This window comes from Pempheris klunzingeri, chromosome 4, assembly GCF_042242105.1.
Source record: "Pempheris klunzingeri isolate RE-2024b chromosome 4, fPemKlu1.hap1, whole genome shotgun sequence".
Taxonomy (NCBI): Eukaryota; Metazoa; Chordata; class Actinopteri; order Acropomatiformes; family Pempheridae; genus Pempheris; species Pempheris klunzingeri.
The window spans coordinates 475,001-494,586 of NC_092015.1; the positions used below are offsets into that span (position 1 = coordinate 475,001).

Here is a 19,586-nt window from a genome sequence, read left to right on the forward strand (position 1 = left end):
GCACCGGAAACATTCTTAGAGTCAGAGAGTAAATGTGTCACATGTGAACAGACTCCTCAGTCTCACATGGATGCTTCGACAGAAAACCTTCGTCACGTTTGTCCTTTTGCAGCAGGAGAAACCTTCAGCCTCACTATTTTCTTCGCTCTGAGTTTAAAAATCCTGAAGAAGCCGTTTCGGATTTCTGTGGTGCGAACGCCGTAGATGATGGGGTTGACTGTGGCGGGGAACAGGATGTACATGAGGCCCATGAAGGTGTTGACGTCCGTCGGTATGTAGATGTTCAGGTTGTGCGAGAGGAAGGTGACGCTGCCCACCAGGTAGAAACACATCATGACCATCAGGTGAGTGCCGCAGGTGTGAAACGCCTTCCAGCGGTCCTCGCTGGTCGCCGCTGCCGCTCGAGACACCACACTCAGGATCTTTATGTAGGAGAAGAAGATGAGCGGAATGTCCACGCCCACGAAGCAGATGATCACGGCGAGGCCCACCGCGCTGTTCTTCTCCGTGTTGTCACACGCCAGGCTGACCAGCGCCATGTGGTCACAGTAGTAGTGCTGGATCGTGTTGGAGGCGCAGAACTGCAGCGAGCCCGCCAAAGCAACCAGCGTCGCCATGATGGAGCCGCTGCGGACTAGCGTGAAGAGCGGCAGCTTCACGAACATGGAGGAGTCGATGATTTTGGCGTAGTGCAGCGGGTGGCATATGGCCACATAGCGGTCCAACGCCATCGCCAGCAGCAGCGTTGACTCCAGCGAGGACAGGAAGTGAGTGAGGAACATCTGAGTCAAGCAGCCCCCCAGCGAGATCTGGTCCCAGTCGAACAGGAGGCCGAGGAGCATGTTAGGGACGATGGTGGTCACCACGAGGATGTCGACGACGCAGAGCGTGCAGATGAGGAGGAACATGGGGCTGTGCAGACTCTCCACACGGCGGATGACGTACACCAGCAGGGCGTTTCCCAGCAGCACCGACACGTAGGAGACGGAGAACGGCAGCGCCAGCAGCCGCCGCTGTTTCTGCAGCTCAGGGAAACCTCTGAACACGAAGGTGCTGTGGGAGAAGTTCCTGACCAGCGACGCCTCCAACATGGCGCCGAACTCTTTAAGACCCTTTAATCAGTGGATTTAATGAAGAAGAACATGTAGTGTTCATACATCAGTACACACATCACAAGCTTCAAACTAATATATTTCTAATTATTATCTTTTCATGTCTATATCACATCTTCTTCCTGTCAGTAGGACTTTTCTACCTGGGAGCGCAGAAGCTCTGCTGTTATTTCTCATTTTCTATTTGTTTTTAACTCTCACAGCATTTAACCGCCAAAATGTATCCTTGTTTTCCGCTGCCGATCAAAATCGTGTGTTTGATAAGTCAACAATATGACTGGTTTATGCTGTGACCATCTGTTTTAATTCGTTTCTCCTTCTATCCTAGAATATCATGTTTTTTTGAGCGAAAGCAACTCAACTGTTTCTATGGAGGTGAAGATGCTCTGCTTTTCCTCCCTGTCGCCGCTTTCTGTTAAACATTTTTCATCCGTTTTTCTTTGTGGAAGCGGCTTCATTACCCCATTACGATACAATATGTGGACTGATGGATAAAATGGACTGATTCAGAGATAAAATCTGGTGGTTAAATGTTGATTAATGTAGCATTTAGAGTTAAAAAACTTAAAATGAGAAATAAGCTTCTGAGCTCCCAGGTCCTACTGACAGGAAAAACGACTTAATATAGACACGAAAAGATCATCTCGACACGAAATAAATTGAAAAAAATATAGATTTACCTGGTCGTGATCGGCTGAATCAGCACTGTGAGAACTCGTTCGGTGAAGCCTTGAATCTAATGACGGCCATTTCTGTAGAAGAGTCCCACACTCAAAAATAGTAAAACCACAATATAGAAATACTCAAAAATTGAGAGTCTATATTCGCTATCTTTAAGAGTACAGAAATCTTATGTGCAAAATCTATTTGAATTGTCACAGGTTTTTGATGTAAAAGTACAATATTTGTCAAATAATGTAGTGCAGTGGAAGAATAAAGTGGTATGAAATGGAAATACTCACTTAATACATACTAAACATACTTAAACTCAATTGTACTTGGGTGCAGTTTGATATCTATATCATAAATAATGACGGCCCGAGCTCTCATGTCCATCTAACCTCACAAGTAAAACAGTATAACAGAGAAAAACTAAAAGTAATATTTAAATTAATGACAATTCAACATCGTACAGTATTTAACTTTTAAACATGAGAAAATTAGGTAATCAATTTACTAATCAATTAAACACTTACACATGTCAGGAAATTCATTTGAAATATGAATACTTTAACATGTCCATATTTCCTGTCAGCTTAGAAGAACTGATCATTCTGATCAGTTATTGGTAACAAAGAAAAACGTTCCTACCTGCTGAGGTTCGTCAGCCGGTCCTCAGGAGGAACGATGCTCTGTCGCTACATCTTATACCTGAAGTCCAAACGTCCCACGGGAGGACTGTCCCCAAATGCAGCAGCACTCTGATTGGCTGAAACCAGCTTGAAACACATTAAACGTCTCTGAGCCAATTAGAAGAGAAGCCGAGGACTAAAGATTCTCCAGAGTTTAATCAACCTGTTTGAATCTTCTCATTTCTTCTGTGGGACGTGTTGTTTTTCGCAGATGATACCGTGGTGTATTCAGCTGCCAGCTCTTTGATCCAAGCCTTCGGACAAGTCTCACCATGTGGGCTCCAGTTAGTTCTCAATAGTGAGAAAACCAAATGTATTACTTATTCTAGGTCTCCCTCCGGAGCCCAAGGTCACACAAACCTGTACAGTTAAAATGGAAACTCAGTGGAAGAAGCTAATAGTCAGGATAGGTTTTCTTTTTGGATTATGGTGGTGTTTACATGCATGCTGCCTCCGTCACACTCCACCTTTCAGATTCTGTGCACCACAGCGACTCATCCATCTCTGGGTGTCATCACTGTGCGCTCTACGATTTGGTCAACCAATCCTCGTATAGTCTTCTGTGCAAAGCTATGTGGGGGACACTCCTGACGCAGGCCTACCTACCACCACCAGGTGGAGTCCTTACCAGGTCCCTAAGACTAATAATAATCTGCAGAGAGTGCTGCATCTTGATAAAAAAGTCCTCCTGGACAAATGTAAAGCCATGCTCAGAGTCCTCATAACTGAGAAATACAGGCAGGACTTCAGGCTAATCAATACAGAAAATGGAATCCCCGTATCTTATAATGACATATTTTCCATGTTATGTTATGCTACACTGCAAATGATCTCCTCATGAGAGAACTCTGTGGTGACGTTCTGGTGTTTTCTTCTTCATCTTTATACTTTTCATCTTTTCATTTTAACCTGAAGTGAAAATGTGCTGCAGGAAAAGTGTTGAGTGTTTGTTCTCAGTCTGATTCTTCACCTCCTGCTACAAAAGAGGAAAGAAAATGTTTCCTCTGAGGTTTAAACTGTAAAATATCATTACTGTGCAGCTCATCCCTTCAGGAATCTCAGCCAGCAGTTTGTTGTCGTTGCTGCTCGAAGCTAATTGGCCCAGAGGTGAAAACAGCAGAGTTCAGTTTCCTCTGAGAAGGATGCTGGGATTAATTACCGGCTCTGCTTAATTAGTCTTTTCAGTCACTCTGCTGGGACTCCAGCTGTAACGACGCTTTTGTGACTCCAATTTCAATAAATCGAACACGTCGGCCCACCAGACAGCAGATCAGCTTCACTTTGTGCTCGACCTCAGTTCACCTGCTAGAAGCAAGATGCTCTGACATAGTTTACTGTGCCGCCATGGGGCCGATAGTTGCGGCCGTAGGCGTTGTTTTTGGGTTGTCTGTCCGTCCGTCTCTTGTGAATGTGAGATGAGGAAGTTTCTTTTAATGAGGCCCGACCGCCCACCATGACATGCTGCTGGTCAAAGGCCGCTGTGACCTCACACGAGTCATCATAACTCTAACATTACATTTCACACAGGTGTCTAACATGATAAAGTGGTGACATTCTAGAGCCAACCGGTCAAAGGTCAGCAACATAACTCATGAACCGGGGGGCACTGTGATAAAGGATCTCGTCATCATGTGTGTGTGTGTGCAGAAGCAGGTCGTTGTCCCATTCATGTGAAACCGCTTTGTCACATGTTTCCAGCTAACATTTCCCTGGGGGGTCACTAAGTTGTCATGTCGCCCCCCTCCCCCACCTGCCTTCCCCTTCTTTCGGTGCAGGTGGACTGTTAATGTCATGAACAGCTGACGTCGTACTAACTCACTCTGCTTGGTGACACTTATTTAGAATAAATGTATAAACTAAAGATCATGTCTTCATTTCTTCTCTCTCTTTGTCCGTTTCTTTTATTCTTTCAGTTTGATCTCTACTCCTCCACAACTCCGACCTCAGTGTCAGTCTTTGTTTTGCCTGTAAGCTGCAACACTGTTTGCAGCCACAAGATGGGAGCATCGTGTTTGTGCTTTAATTTGACCACATTCTGTATGAAGAAGCGTCCTCTGATTGGTCGGTATCAGTCTATAAAGAAGCGTCCTCTGATTGGTCGGTATCAGTCTGTGTAAAGAAGCGTCCTCTGATTGGTCGGTATCAGTCTATAAAGAAGCGTCCTCTGATTGGTCGGTATCAGTCTGTATAAAGAAGCGTCCTCTGATTGGTCGGTATCAGTCTGTATAAAGAAGCGTCCTCTGATTGGTCGGTATCAGTCCGTATAAAGAAGCGTCCTCTGATTGGTCGGTATCAGTCCGTATAAAGAAGCGTCCTCTGATTGGTCGGTATCAGTCTATAAAGAAGCGTCCTCTGATTGGTCGGTATCAGTCTGTATAAAGAAGCGTCCTCTGATTGGTGGGTATCAGTCTGTATAAAGAAGCGTCCTCTGATTGGTCGGTATCAGTCTATAAAGAAGCGTCCTCTGATTGGTCGGTATCAGTCTGTATAAAGAAGCGTCCTCTGATTGGTCGGTATCAGTCTGTATAAAGAAGCGTCCTCTGATTGGTCGGTATCAGTCTATAAAGAAGCGTCCTCTGATTGGTCGGTATCAGTCTGTATAAAGAAGCGTCCTCTGATTGGTCGGTATCAGTCTGTATAAAGAAGCGTCCTCTGATTGGTCGGTATCAGTCCGTATAAAGAAGCGTCCTCTGATTGGTCGGTATCAGTCTATAAAGAAGCGTCCTCTGATTGGTCGGTATCAGTCTGTATAAAGAAGCGTCCTCTGATTGGTCGGTATCAGTCTAAAAAGAAGCGTCCTCTGATTGGTTGGTATCAGTCTGTATAAAGAAGCGTCCTCTGATTGGTCGGTATCAGTCTGTAAAGAAGCGTCCTCTGATTGGTCGGTATCAGTCTATAAAGAAGCGTCCTCTGATTGGTCGGTATCAGTCTGTATAAAGAAGCGTCCTCTGATTGGTCGTTATCAGTCCGTATAAAGAAGCGTCCTCTGATTGGTCGTTATCAGTCCGTATAAAGAAGCGTCCTCTGATTGGTCGGTATCAGTCCGTATAAAGAAGCGTCCTCTGATTGGTCGGTATCAGTCCGTATAAAGAAGCGTCCTCTGATTGGTCGTTATCAGTCCGTATAAAGAAGCGTCCTCTGATTGGTCGTTATCAGTCTGTATAAAGAAGCGTCCTCTGATTGGTCGGTATCAGTCTGTATAAAGAAGCGTCCTCTGATTGGTCGGTATCAGTCTGTATAAAGAAGCGTCCTCTGATTGGTCGTTATCAGTCTGTATAAAGAAGCGTCCTCTGATTGGTCGGTATCAGTCTGTATAAAGAAGCGTCCTCTGATTGGTCGGTATCAGTCTATAAAGAAGCGTCCTCTGATTGGTCGGTATCAGTCTGTATAAAGAAGCGTCCTCTGATTGGTCGGTATCAGTCCGTGTAAAGAAGCGTCCTCTGATTGGTCGGTATCAGTCTATAAAGAAGCGTCCTCTGATTGGTCGGTATCAGTCCGTATAAAGAAGCGTCCTCTGATTGGTCGGTATCAGTCTAAAAAGAAGCGTCCTCTGATTGGTTGGTATCAGTCTGTATAAAGAAGCGTCCTCTGATTGGTCGGTATCAGTCTGTAAAGAAGCGTCCTCTGATTGGTCGGTATCAGTCCGTGTAAAGAAGCGTCCTCTGATTGGTCGGTATCAGTTCGTGTAAAGAAGCGTCCTCTGATTGGTCGGTATCAGTCTAAAAAGAAGCGTCCTCTGATTGGTTGGTATCAGTCTGTATAAAGAAGCGTCCTCTGATTGGTCGGTATCAGTCTGTAAAGAAGCGTCCTCTGATTGGTCGGTATCAGTCTGTATAAAGAAGCGTAATCTGATTGGTCGGTATCAGTCCGTGTAAAGAAGCGTCCTCTGATTGGTCGGTATCAGTCTATAAAGAAGTGTCCTCTGATTGGTCGGTATCAGTCTATAAAGAAGCGTCCTCTGATTGGTTGGTATCAGTCTGTATAAAGAAGCGTCCTCTGATTGGTCGGTATCAGTCTGTAAAGAAGCGTCCTCTGATTGGTCGGTATCAGTCTATAAAGAAGCGTCCTCTGATTGGTCGGTATCAGTCTGTATAAAGAAGCGTCCTCTGATTGGTCGGTATCAGTCCGTATAAAGAAGCGTCCTCTGATTGGTCGTTATCAGTCTATAAAGAAGCGTCCTCTGATTGGTCGGTATCAGTCTGTAAAGAAGCGTCCTCTGATTGGTCGGTATCAGTCTAAAAAGAAGCGTCCTCTGATTGGTTGGTATCAGTCTGTATAAAGAAGCGTCCTCTGATTGGTCGGTATCAGTCTGTAAAGAAGCGTCCTCTGATTGGTCGGTATCAGTCTATAAAGAAGCGTCCTCTGATTGGTCGGTATCAGTCTGTATAAAGAAGCGTCCTCTGATTGGTCGTTATCAGTCCGTATAAAGAAGCGTCCTCTGATTGGTCGTTATCAGTCTGTATAAAGAAGCGTCCTCTGATTGGTCGGTATCAGTCTGTATAAAGAAGCGTCCTCTGATTGGTCGGTATCAGTCCGTGTAAAGAAGCGTCCTCTGATTGGTCGGTATCAGTCTATAAAGAAGCGTCCTCTGATTGGTCGGTATCAGTCTAAAAAGAAGCGTCCTCTGATTGGTTGGTATCAGTCTATAAAGAAGCGTCCTCTGATTGGTCGGTATCAGTCCGTGTAAAGAAGCGTCCTCTGATTGGTCGGTATCAGTCTGTAAAGAAGCGTCCTCTGATTGGTCGGTATCAGTCTGTATAAAGAAGCGTCCTCTGATTGGTCGGTATCAGTCTGTAAAGAAGCGTCCTCTGATTGGTCGGTATCAGTCCGTGTAAAGAAGCGTCCTCTGATTGGTCGGTATCAGTCTATAAAGAAGCGTCCTCTGATTGGTCGGTATCAGTCTGTATAAAGAAGCGTAATCTGATTGGTCGGTATCAGTCTATAAAGAAGTGTCCTCTGATTGGTCGGTATCAGTCTATAAAGAAGTGTCCTCTGATTGGTCGGTATCAGTCTGTAAAGAAGTGTCCTCTGATTGGTCGGTATCAGTCTATAAAGAAGTGTCCTCTGATTGGTCGGTATCAGTCTATAAAGAAGTGTCCTCTGATTGGTCGGTATCAGTCTGTAAAGAAGCGTCCTCTGATTGGTCGGTATCAGTCCGTGTAAAGAAGCGTCCTCTGATTGGTCGGTATCAGTCCGTATAAAGAAGCGTCCTCTGATTGGTCGGTATCAGTCTATAAAGAAGCGTCCTCTGATTGGTCGGTATCAGTCTGTGTAAAGAAGCGTCCTCTGATTGGTCAGTATCAGTCTGCATAAAGAAGCGTCCTCTGATTGGTCGGTATCAGTCTGTATAAAGAAGCGTCCTCTGATTGGTCGGTATCAGTCTATAAAGAAGTGTCCTCTGATTGGTCGGTATCAGTCTGTAAAGAAGCGTCCTCTGATTGGTCGGTATCAGTCTGTAAAGAAGCGTCCTCTGATTGGTCGGTATCAGTCTGCATAAAGAAGCGTCCTCTGATTGGTCGGTATCAGTCCGTGTAAAGAAGCGTCCTCTGATTGGTCGGTATCAGTCTATAAAGAAGTGTCCTCTGATTGGTCGGTATCAGTCTGTAAAGAAGCGTCCTCTGATTGGTCGGTATCAGTCTGCATAAAGAAGCGTCCTCTGATTGGTCGGTATCAGTCCGTATAAAGAAGCGTCCTCTGATTGGTCGGTATCAGTCTGTATAAAGAAGCGTCCTCTGATTGGTCGGTATCAGTCTATAAAGAAGTGTCCTCTGATTGGTCGGTATAGGTCTGTATAAAGAAGCGTCCTCTGATTGGTCGGTATCAGTCTATAAAGAAGCGTCCTCTGATTGGTCGGTATCAGTCTATAAAGAAGCATCCTCTGATTGGTCGGTATCAGTCTATAAAGAAGCGTCCTCTGATTGGTCGGTATAGGTCTGTATAAAGAAGCGTCCTCTGATTGGTCGGTATCAGTCTGTAAAGAAGCGTCCTCTGATTGGTCGGTATCAGTCTATAAAGAAGCATCCTCTGATTGGTCGGTATAGGTCTGTATAAAGAAGCGTCCTCTGATTGGTCGGTATCAGTCTATAAAGAAGCGTCCTCTGATTGGTCGGTATCAGTCTATAAAGAAGCATCCTCTGATTGGTCGGTATCAGTCTATAAAGAAGCGTCCTCTGATTGGTCGGTATCAGTCTGTGTAAAGAAGCGTCCTCTGATTGGTCGGTATCAGTCTATAAAGAAGCGTCCTCTGATTGGTCGGTATCAGTCTGTGTAAAGAAGCGTCCTCTGATTGGTCGGTATCAGTCCGTATAAAGAAGCGTCCTCTGATTGGTCGGTATCAGTCTGTAAAGAAGCGTCCTCTGATTGGTCGGTATCAGTCCGTATAAAGAAGCGTCCTCTGATTGGTCGGTATCAGTCTGTAAAGAAGCGTCCTCTGATTGGTCGGTATCAGTCTGTAAAGAAGCGTCCTCTGATTGGTCGGTATCAGTCTGTATAAAGAAGCGTCCTCTGATTGGTCGGTATCAGTCTGTAAAGAAGCGTCCTCTGATTGGTCGGTATCAGTCCGTATAAAGAAGCGTCCTCTGATTGGTCGGTATCAGTCTGTAAAGAAGCGTCCTCTGATTGGTCGGTATCAGTCTGTAAAGAAGCGTCCTCTGATTGGTCGGTATCAGTCTGTATAAAGAAGCGTCCTCTGATTGGTCGGTATCAGTCTGTAAAGAAGTGTCCTCTGATTGGTCGGTATCAGTCCGTATAAAGAAGCGTCCTCTGATTGGTCGGTATCAGTCCGTATAAAGAAGCGTCCTCTGATTGGTCGGTATCAGTCTGTAAAGAAGCGTCCTCTGATTGGTCGGTATCAGTCTGTAAAGAAGCGTCCTCTGATTGGTCGGTATCAGTCCGTATAAAGAAGCGTCCTCTGATTGGTCGGTATCAGTCTGTAAAGAAGAGTCCTCTGATTGGTCGGTATCAGTCCGTATAAAGAAGCGTCCTCTGATTGGTCGGTATCAGTCTATAAAGAAGCGTCCTCTGATTGGTCGGTATCAGTCTTTGTAAAGAAGCGTCCTCTGATTGGTCGGTATCAGTCTGTAAAGAAGCGTCCTCTGATTGGTCGGTATCAGTCTATAAAGAAGCGTCCTCTGATTGGTCGGTATCAGTCTGTAAAGAAGCGTCCTCTGATTGGTCGGTATCAGTCTGTATAAAGAAGCGTCCTCTGATTGGTCGGTATCAGTCTTTGTAAAGAAGCGTCCTCTGATTGGTCGGTATCAGTCTATAAAGAAGCGTCCTCTGATTGGTCGGTATCAGTCCGTATAAAGAAGCATCCTCTGATTGGTCGGTATCAGTCTGTAAAGAAGCGTCCTCTGATTGGTCGGTATCAGTCTATAAAGAAGCGTCCTCTGATTGGTCGGTATCAGTCTGTATAAAGAAGCGTCCTCTGATTGGTCGGTATCAGTCTGTGTAAAGAAGCGTCCTCTGATTGGTCGGTATCAGTCTGTAAAGAAGCGTCCTCTGATTGGTCGGTATCAGTCTGTATAAAGAAGCGTCCTCTGATTGGTCGGTATCAGTCTGTGTAAAGAAGCGTCCTCTGATTGGTCGGTATCAGTCTATAAAGAAGCGTCCTCTGATTGGTCGGTATCAGTCTGTAAAGAAGCGTCCTCTGATTGGTCGGTATCAGTCTATAAAGAAGCGTCCTCTGATTGGTCGGTATCAGTCTGTATAAAGAAGCGTCCTCTGATTGGTCGGTATCAGTCTGTGTAAAGAAGCGTCCTCTGATTGGTCGGTATCAGTCTGTAAAGAAGCGTCCTCTGATTGGTCGGTATCAGTCTGTATAAAGAAGCGTCCTCTGATTGGTCGGTATCAGTCTGTGTAAAGAAGCGTCCTCTGATTGGTCGGTATCAGTCTATAAAGAAGCGTCCTCTGATTGGTCGGTATCAGTCTGTAAAGAAGCGTCCTCTGATTGGTCGGTATCAGTCTGTAAAGAAGCGTCCTCTGATTGGTCGGAAATGTGTTTACAGTCTTCTTCGGCACAGCAGGATTTTCATTTAGTACATTATGGTCCATTTAGACGAAGACAAAGGGGGGGCTTTAGGGCGGGGCTACCTGCTTCAAAACAGCAGCCCACAAACCAACAGGTGACATCACGGAGGCCACGCCCACTTCCTTTAAACAGTCTGTGACTGATCAGCTAAAATACGATAAATAAATATGAAATAAATTGCAGACACAGTGAAGCCCAGAGGGACACTATTTACAAGTTATTTCAAAATAAAGCAATTAAAGATCGTAACAATAAAAGGATAAGAAGTAAAGTGTGTTAAGGTGAAGCCAGTTTAAAGTTTTGATTTAATATATCAAATGTTTTTCATTATTTTGACTTTGAAGGCCAAAACTCGACTTATTTATTATCTCATAACTTTGATTCTCATCTTTTTGTCTGAAAGGATTAAAATGTTCACTGTGAGTGTTTTTTCTCATTTCTACCTTTTCATCATGTCACAAACTGGACAAAGTCAAACAGTGTGAAGAATAATTCATTAATTCACAGTCTGGACGAAGCGACAGCACGTCAGGGTCTTCAGGATGTGCTGTCGGATCTCCGTGGTTCTGATGCCGTAGATGATCGGGTTGAAGCAGCTCGGAAACAGCAGGTACATGGTGCTGAAGAAGACCCGCATGGCTGCAGGAAGACCGTTTCTGATCCGATACGACAGGAAAGCCGTGAGTATGATGGTCAAGCTGACGGCCATGACCACGATGTGGGTGATGCAGGTGTGAAGAGCTTTGACACCTGACTTTCCAGAACTCAGCACGGAGCTGAATATGATGATGTAGGAGGTGGTGATGGAGAAGAAGTCGACCACAGGGATGAGGAACACTGAGGTCAGCCCCACCAGGTTGTTGATGGTGGTGCTTCCACAGGCCAGCTCCACCAAGGCCATGTGCTCACAGAAACAGTGGTTCATCACGTTTTTGAAGCAGAACGGTAAACGTCCTGCCAGACTCACCACCACTGAGACCATGACCACATTTCTGACCACAAGTGGAATCACAAACTTGAGGAACCTCGGTAACGTCATGCGTTCATGGTAGGAAAGTGGCGTGCAGATGGCAAAGTAGCGGTCCAGAGCCATCCACAGCAGCAGAGTGGACTGAAAGGCTCCCAACAAGTGAACTAAATACATCTGAACCAGGCAGCCAATCAGAGAGATTCCCCTCCAGTCAAACAGGAAGCTCAGCAGCATGTTGGGGACGAAGAACAGCGGGAGGCTCAGGTCGACGACCGCCATGCCGGCGATGAGGATGCACATGGGTGAGTGGAGGCTTCTCTGTGAAATGATGACGTACAGCAGCAGGGAGTTGGCCAGCAGAGACACAGCCAACATGATGAAGAAAGGGAGGAAGAGGACGGGCCTCAGCGCTCCCAGCTCACTGAAGCCGTTCAGGATGAAGAGTTTGTGAGAGGAGACGTTCTCCATCCTTCCCTCCTCGTCCAGGGTTTCACTGCAATCAGCCTGAAAACAGACAGATTTGAGGAGTTCAGTCACTTTAGAAAATGATCACGCTGATCATCACTGTGATCATCACTTCCTGCAACATCTCGGGCTTCTGTGGCGCAGAGGTGCTGTCAAGGGGGGGCCAGGGGGGGCCACAGCCACCCCTGAAAAATGCTTGCCCCCCCCAGTTCTGATAGGTCAAGTTCACATTTGAAAATTTCGGAAATTGTAACTATGTTGTCCGAGTGCAAGTGAAGGCAGCACTGCAGCAGCTGCTGCCCAAACGGTCAGTGGAAGTCATTTTCAGCGGCAGCTGTTGAGACAACCAGACTACCAACAGGTAAGTCAGTCAAACTGTACTTACTTTTAGAACAAATAGTGTGTGTTTGGTAAACTGTGTCTGTGCTGAACCTCCTGCTGGCTGCTCTCCGTTACTGAGCATCTCATTAGCTCGTGTTAAGGATCACCAGCACCTGTGCCGTGATGCTACGGCACTTTTCAGACAATGAAGAGAAAGTCTACGGACATCTCTTCTATATGTGCGATGATGCAGGCCAAGATAAGACCGCCGAGCAAACCCATGACCAGACAGGGACAGAGACAGAGCAGGGCAGTGCAGAGGAGCAGGTGAAAGGTCCAGAGAACAGGGAAGAAGTAAGGCAGCAGGTCAGACAGGACACAGCTGGTCATCCTACTGCTGGACCAACAGGTGAGCTGAGAACAGGGTCCCTCATGAGGAAATGAATGGCAAGAGAGTAACTTCACCTGGATAAACGTGTGGTAACAAGGTGTCAACACTGAGTTATGAATCCTGGTGCAACAACAGAAAGCTTCTTGTTCATGTTTACTGGTAGAAGAGTTTGAACAGTCAGAACAGAACTGACTGTGGGTCCAGAATACAACTGTAATCTGGGATTACTATGGACAGCTACTCATGTTATTACTGTTGGTTTTGCTGCTGCTATTTTAAATTCAGAGTAACTTATTGTCCTCATGTTTCATCACAGATATTTCCCAGTCAACATCAGCAGCATCTCAAGTTTTTCCCTCGTACTCTTCAAGGGGGCAGAAGACGAGGCTTCAAGAAAGACTACAGTCTTACAGTGGTACAGTGCTCACATGGCTAGAATCCTCTCAGAGCTGTGGTCAAATGTCTGCTGTCAAAGACAATGCTTTGTTTACATGTTTACAGCAGAATAAAGCTGTACTGAAAACAATCAAAGGCCTCTGTGTGGTGCTTTTAAACTTGAGTAGACTTGGTCCCTGTAACTGTTTAGTTCATTACATGAATGTACTCCCTAATAGTAAAGCTGTATAATACAACTACCCTATTAGAACAATGAATTTCCTAACTCATAAATAAACCAACGCTTAATAAAACAGGCTTGTACTGTATTAGTCCATGTACATCTAAGTAACATTAACTGTAAAATTAGAAAGTATATGAGTACATGATTCCTTAACTCTCATACTGACATTGATCTTGACTAGCCTCAATACTTACAACAGCTTTTCTTCTTGAAATTCCACTATTGTTTTTGGTTTTGGTGTGCCACCCCAGGATTTTCACTGGCCCTATCTGCCCCCCCTGTGAAACATTTCTGGGGGCGCCCCTGCTGTGGCGTCACTCTAGATTATTGTTATAGAAAAGTGGACACACTGATGAAGCTTCAGTCATCATGTTTCATCTGTTTGTTGTCAGGCTAAATGTTGTATGTGTGTGACAGACTGTGGGAGAATGTCCTGATGGTAAAGTCACATCAGATCAAACATCTACGCTGATCTATGCTGCTGTTGAGCCTGAAGAGGCTCCACAAATAAAACAGACATGATAGAACCGATGAACCTCTGCACATGTTCTACTACGTTTCTTCAGAACAAACACACTGTAGCAGAGAAAGAAAAGGCTGCAGCCACTGTTCATGTCTCATTGTGGGAGCTCAGCTGCCTCTTTGGTTTGTCTCAGGTCACTTCTAGTCAAAGTAAGCAGTGATATATGAGCCATGTGACAGCAGACCTGCACAGAGACTCTGAAACAGGAAACCAGCAGAGCGCAACTGGAAACACAGTGAACAATCAGTCAGGTTGTTTTAGCACTTTTCCAGAGAACTAACCAGAAGAAAAGAGTACGACAGCAACATACAAAGATGTGAAGTCATTCTGGAAAACAGCTGCTGCCAGTTCAGCTCTGTAGAAAAGGACTCAGCAGGTTTTACTTGTTGGTTCGTCAGTAAAACATCTGCAGGTCGATGGTTTCAGCCGCGGACTCTCCTCCGTCCATCCACCCGTCCCTGAACGCTGACTCGGCTCTTTAATACCCTCCATCTGATGCTGGTGCAGCCCAACGTGCCGTCGCTGTGGCCGACTGGGAGCAGCAGCAGCATCACCCCGCCAAAGTCAGACTGTAGATATTGGAAAGTGTTCTAATCCACTTTGTAAAAGCAGGTGCATAAAGTTCCTCCTACAGTCTGGAGCCAGGCAGGTGTGAAGGGTCAAACTGCTGATGAACAGGTTTGTAATGTGTTCCCACACACACGCAATTAAAAAAAAAACTGAATGAATCCATCAAATTATGAAATGATTTCGCTGAATCAAACAGAGTTACACCCCACATCCTTCATCATCCTTTCAGCTGCTCTCCACTGACTACAGGCCCAGGGCATGATGGGAAACAGCCGTCGCCCGTCAACTACTCTGAGCTCTTAGTTATGACTACAAACACTACGATGGATAGAAAATACCAAAATATCTTAATTAATCAGAATATTTGATTGTGCTGGACTCATGTTGAGCAATGAAGAGTTCATCTGTTAACAGACAAAACTCATGTGGCTGATAATACTACTAATAATACTAATACTAATACTAATAATAATACTACTAATAATACTAATACTAATACTAGTAATAATACTACTAATACTAATACTACTAATAATAAAACAATAACAGGAAGGACACAGGTCTAACACACTCCCATATATGTTTGTTTCCCAGTAAAAGCACATTGAGACAAATATACCCACTAAGGCCCCCCAGGCCGGCTTCCCTCTCCCACAGAGTTAGTGTGTGTGTGTGTGTGTGTGTGTGTGTGTGTGTGTGTGTGTGTGCGCTTGTACAAAGGTGAGCACACCTTTTATCCAGTCAGTCCACAGTTGAAGAACTGACCTCTCACCAGAACCTGTGCTCGGACCAAAGTGGTGAAAACGGGAGCAGGTCAGAGACCTTAAACATGTTTAGTCGTCCCAGTGTGGGGGTGTGGTGTATGGTGGACGGGGGGGGGGGGGGACTGATGTGTGGTTTTGTCATGTTTCCAGTAATGAGCCCCAGCAGAGCTCCTCTTCATCAGTTTCCATCCTGGACACTCTGGAGGCTCCAGCCAGCGTCGCCAACAGCCATTAGCTTCAGTCTGTGTCGCCGGGAATCATGGGAGGACGACGCCATCGCCATGGTTACGGAGCAGCTTCACTGTGGGTGTAAGTGCTGCGGTGTAGTGACCACAGGAAATATGATGTTTTCTGCAGCACAGACACATTTATTATTTAGAGATGATGACGAATGAAGAGAGAGGAGACATATGATATACATACAGATATATGATATACATACAGATATATGATATACATACAGACATATGATATACATACAGACATATGATATACATACAGACATATGATATACATACAGACATATGATATACATACAGACATATGATATACAGACAGACATATGATATACATACAGATATATACATACAGATATATACATACAGATATATGATATACATACAGATATATGATATACATACAGACATATGAAATACAGACAGACATATGATATACAGACAGACATATGATATACATACAGATATATGATATACATACAGACAGATATATGATATACATACAGACATATGATATACAGACAGACATATGATATACAGACAGACATATGATATACATACAGATATATGATATACATACAGACATATGATATACAGACAGACATATGATATACATACAGATATATACATACAGATATATACATACAGATATATGATATACATACAGATATATACATACAGATATATGATATACATACAGATATATACATACAGATATATGATATACATACAGATATATACATACAGATATATGATATACATACAGACATATGATATACATACAGATATATGATATACATACATATGATATACATGAGATATCTATTGGCCACTACAGGGTTTATTTTTCTACTTTTTATCCAAATAATTCCAAATCGTCTTTACTACTTATTCCTGCTGGTCATTTTACAAATCATCATCAGTTTGTAGTTTGATTTACTTCTTTGTTTCAATGAACTTCTGCAAATGTGATGAAAAGATCTCCTTACCAGGAAATAATCCAACAGATTAAACATTCGCTGACCTTTATGTTTTTCCACAGTTCCTATTATATTATTATTATAAACATGTATACATGTCAGTGCATCAAACGATGTCTGGGGTCAGTAAGTGCACGTCTTTGAACTCAGCTGGAGGGATGAACACCATTCTTCTGAAAGATATTGACGATATTGAGAGCGCTGTCCAACACGTTGGTCCAAATTCTGCAATAGCTGCTCAATTGGGTTGAAATGTGGGGGCCAGAGTGTGATTGATCCGAACCAAACCTTTCAGCGACCTCCTGTGCCCCATGCATGGGGGTGTAGTCATCCTGGAGACCAGACACATCTGAATACAAACATTTTGTCATAGGAGAAAGGTCAGAACAACTTGATACTGAAAGAAAATTGTTTTGAAAATGAGAAATTTGGATGGACTACAGGTCCATCAATCCGGCTTAAACATCTCCCCACTCCTCCATATATGTATTTATACAGTCTGTCCTAAATGTTGATGCTCACTGGCCGACTGGGGGCCAGCGATCACTAGCAGTTTGTGAATAGTACAACAGTGCATATCGATACATTTAAGGATCACGTCTTTAAGGGGATCATATTGGTTCGCATATTGGCACAGTTCAAAAGGTCGTATCTATCTTAATAAATCACTGACTTAAGGCCCAGTGAGTTTTTGGTAGACGCTGGGTCTTCAGATGGGAATAGTTGATGTGATCATCCCAGCGGTCCCACTTTACAGAGGCGTGACGGTGGGTGTCCTCGCTCCTGAGCGCTATAAAAGCAGAGTGTGGGCTCAGTTCGGAGGGACTGATGGTAGGACAGCATGCTGTCACTTCTAACCTAATGCTGACTGTGAAAAGGAAATGGTATGTTTGTTGTTGTTTGTTAAAAATGTTCTCATGATAATCAAGTAGTATCATCATGCTGCTTGATGTTTCAGCTGCACGTTGGGCAAAACAAGCGGATGTTAAAATGTGTAAAATGATTGCATCATAATTATCCCATAAGCTGTTGTTGTGACTGAGGCTCATGAGAAACTCCACTCAGGTTTCACACTTCACACTCGCTGCCTACTCTGACACGGGGCTCTTTAAATACTTGCTGTTTCTCATGATCATGTTTTATTATCTTGTGATTGTTGGGGCCAACGTCCTGCTGGTTGTGGTGATCTGTGTGAACAGGAGCTTACATGAACCTATGTACCTTTTCCTGTGCAGCCTGTTTGTGAATGAGCTGTATGGTAGTACAGGACTGTTTCCTTTGCTGCTGCTTCAGATCCTCTCTGACACTCACACTGTTCCTGCTCCCTGCTGCTTCCTGCAGATCTTCTCTGTTTACTGTTATGGGAATGTTGAATTCCTAAACTTAGCCGTCATGTCCTATGACAGATATGTGGCCATCTGTTTTCCTCTGCAGTACAATGCACATATGACATTTAACAAAGTTGCCGTCCTTATTGCTGTAATATGGTTATCTTCAATTCTTGTAAATTTCTGCACACTGAGTTTGATCGTCCCGTTACAGCTCTGTGGGAACATCATCAACAAAGTGTACTGTGACAACCACTCCATCATTAAGCTGGCCTGCCACGACACCTCCGTCAACAACATCTATGGACTCGTTGTCAGTGCCTTTGTAGTCTTTGGTCCTCTAGTTTTAATTCTTTACACTTACATGAGGATCCTTAAAGTGTGTTTTTCTGGCTCCAAACAGACCAGACAGAAAGCCATCAGTACCTGCACTCCTCACCTGGCCTCCCTCCTCAACTTCTCCGTCGGGGCCAGCTTTGAGATATTACAGAGCAGGTTTGATATGAACAGTGCACCCAACATGCTGAGAATCTTTTTATCGTTATACTTCCTGTCGTGCCCTCCACTCTTCAACCCTGTAATGTACGGCCTGAAACTGTCTAAGATCCGTGTTATGTGTAAAAATCTGATGTCAAATGTAGGCTATTAGTATTGTAGTCAGATTTGCCTATTTTCTGTCATGTTACTGAACTGTTGTGTTATTCTGTATAACTGTACATTATTTCTAAATGCTAAACATTATTTACTCACATTTTTCAGAGACATGACGACCACAGTAGAAATTCTTTGAATGTACTCAGTAGCAGAAGGTGAACCAAAAGCACTCGGTAATCAGATGATGGGATGTTGAACATGTTTTACTAAGACAGTGTTTGATCGGCAGCCAAAGTAAATAAAGTGTAATTACAAACATTTGTCTCGACTTTAATTGCAGCTAAATTTCAAAACCTTTCGATGCAGCTGCAGGTCAGAGGTCAGATCTCTTTCCTCTTTCATGCATGTCAGGCACAGGTGGAGTCAGGTGCTCCTGAACACCTGCAGTATGTACCTGAGAATCTAAAAGTTCCTGACAGTGAGCTCCTCTACAGTTCTAGTCAGACCACACTATAAAAACATGAATGAATAATAAATGTAGATATGTGATATTATATATCAGGATGGAGAGGAGAGGAGACGAGGAGAGTTTTTAAACTGGTGGTGCCTTGATGTGGACTTCAAACTGAGTGCTATGAATTAGTTAATGTAGTTATTAGTTATCTCTGACAATTAACTATTTCTGATTTAACCAAAATGCCCCAGAAATAGTGCAACCCCAACACGTGTACGGTGCCTCATGTGAGGCAGCATGCTGTTGGCAATTAGTCATCATTGATGTTAAAGCTAATGTTAAAGCTAATGCTTATGTTTGTAGTGTTACCCTGCTAACCATCAAAGTTGAAGCTACTCTGTAGGAACTGTAGTTGAATATTGGTTCCGCATTTCAACATCACATATTGAATGTAATCTTTTCAGTATTGCCTGTTAACTCAAGCGCTCCCTGTTTAACTAAGACACAGCGTGCCACCGGCCCTGTGAACACTGAGCTTGTTCCTGGCTGTTACTGCCAAAGCCCTGTTAAAGGCCTGCATTTCAATCAGACCATATTAAAATGTTCATGAGCAAACTAATTTTGTATAAACTTTTGTTCACCTTCACCGGCCCCAGTTTGCTATTCCCACCAGATCTACCAGATAGTGCTGTAGCTACAACCGGTCTAGGCCGCCATGTTGCTTGGTTAGACTGAACCACACTGCCAACGCAACTCCACAGCCAACCGCGCTACATAGATGTTTTAGCTAACGTAACCTGGCCCCATTCTAGGGATAAGAATGGAGAGCCTAAAGCCTGGCTACCCTGAACTCATCAGCAGTGTGATAGATTGTCGAC

The 19,586-nt window shown here is 44.1% G+C and overlaps 3 protein-coding genes across 3 annotated transcripts; 1 reads left to right on the forward strand and 2 right to left on the reverse strand.

Annotated features, from left to right (window-relative positions):
* Positions 1-92: 92 nt before the first annotated feature.
* Positions 93-1,091, reverse strand: LOC139200451 (olfactory receptor 51E2-like). Its single transcript, XM_070829751.1, has one exon. It carries the CDS (start codon positions 1,089-1,091, stop codon positions 93-95), a length of 999 nt encoding a protein of 332 aa, XP_070685852.1.
* A 9,898-nt stretch (positions 1,092-10,989) lies between these two features.
* On the reverse strand, positions 10,990-11,931 carry LOC139200058 (olfactory receptor 52K1-like). Its single transcript, XM_070829288.1, has one exon. It carries the CDS (start codon positions 11,929-11,931, stop codon positions 10,990-10,992), a length of 942 nt encoding a protein of 313 aa, XP_070685389.1.
* Positions 11,932-17,379: 5,448 nt separating this feature from the next.
* On the forward strand, positions 17,380-18,309 carry LOC139200262 (olfactory receptor 10R2-like). Its single transcript, XM_070829519.1, has one exon. It carries the CDS (start codon positions 17,380-17,382, stop codon positions 18,307-18,309), a length of 930 nt encoding a protein of 309 aa, XP_070685620.1.
* Positions 18,310-19,586: the final 1,277 nt, after the last annotated feature.

What these genes read in the sequence shown, in the direction of transcription:
- LOC139200262 (XM_070829519.1), top strand. Translation starts at nt 17,380, where the DNA reads ATGAGAAACTCCACTCAGGTTTCACACTTCACACTCGCTGCCTACTCT.
- LOC139200451 (XM_070829751.1), bottom strand. Translation starts at nt 1,091, where the DNA reads ATGTTGGAGGCGTCGCTGGTCAGGAACTTCTCCCACAGCACCTTCGTG.
- LOC139200058 (XM_070829288.1), bottom strand. Translation starts at nt 11,931, where the DNA reads ATGGAGAACGTCTCCTCTCACAAACTCTTCATCCTGAACGGCTTCAGT.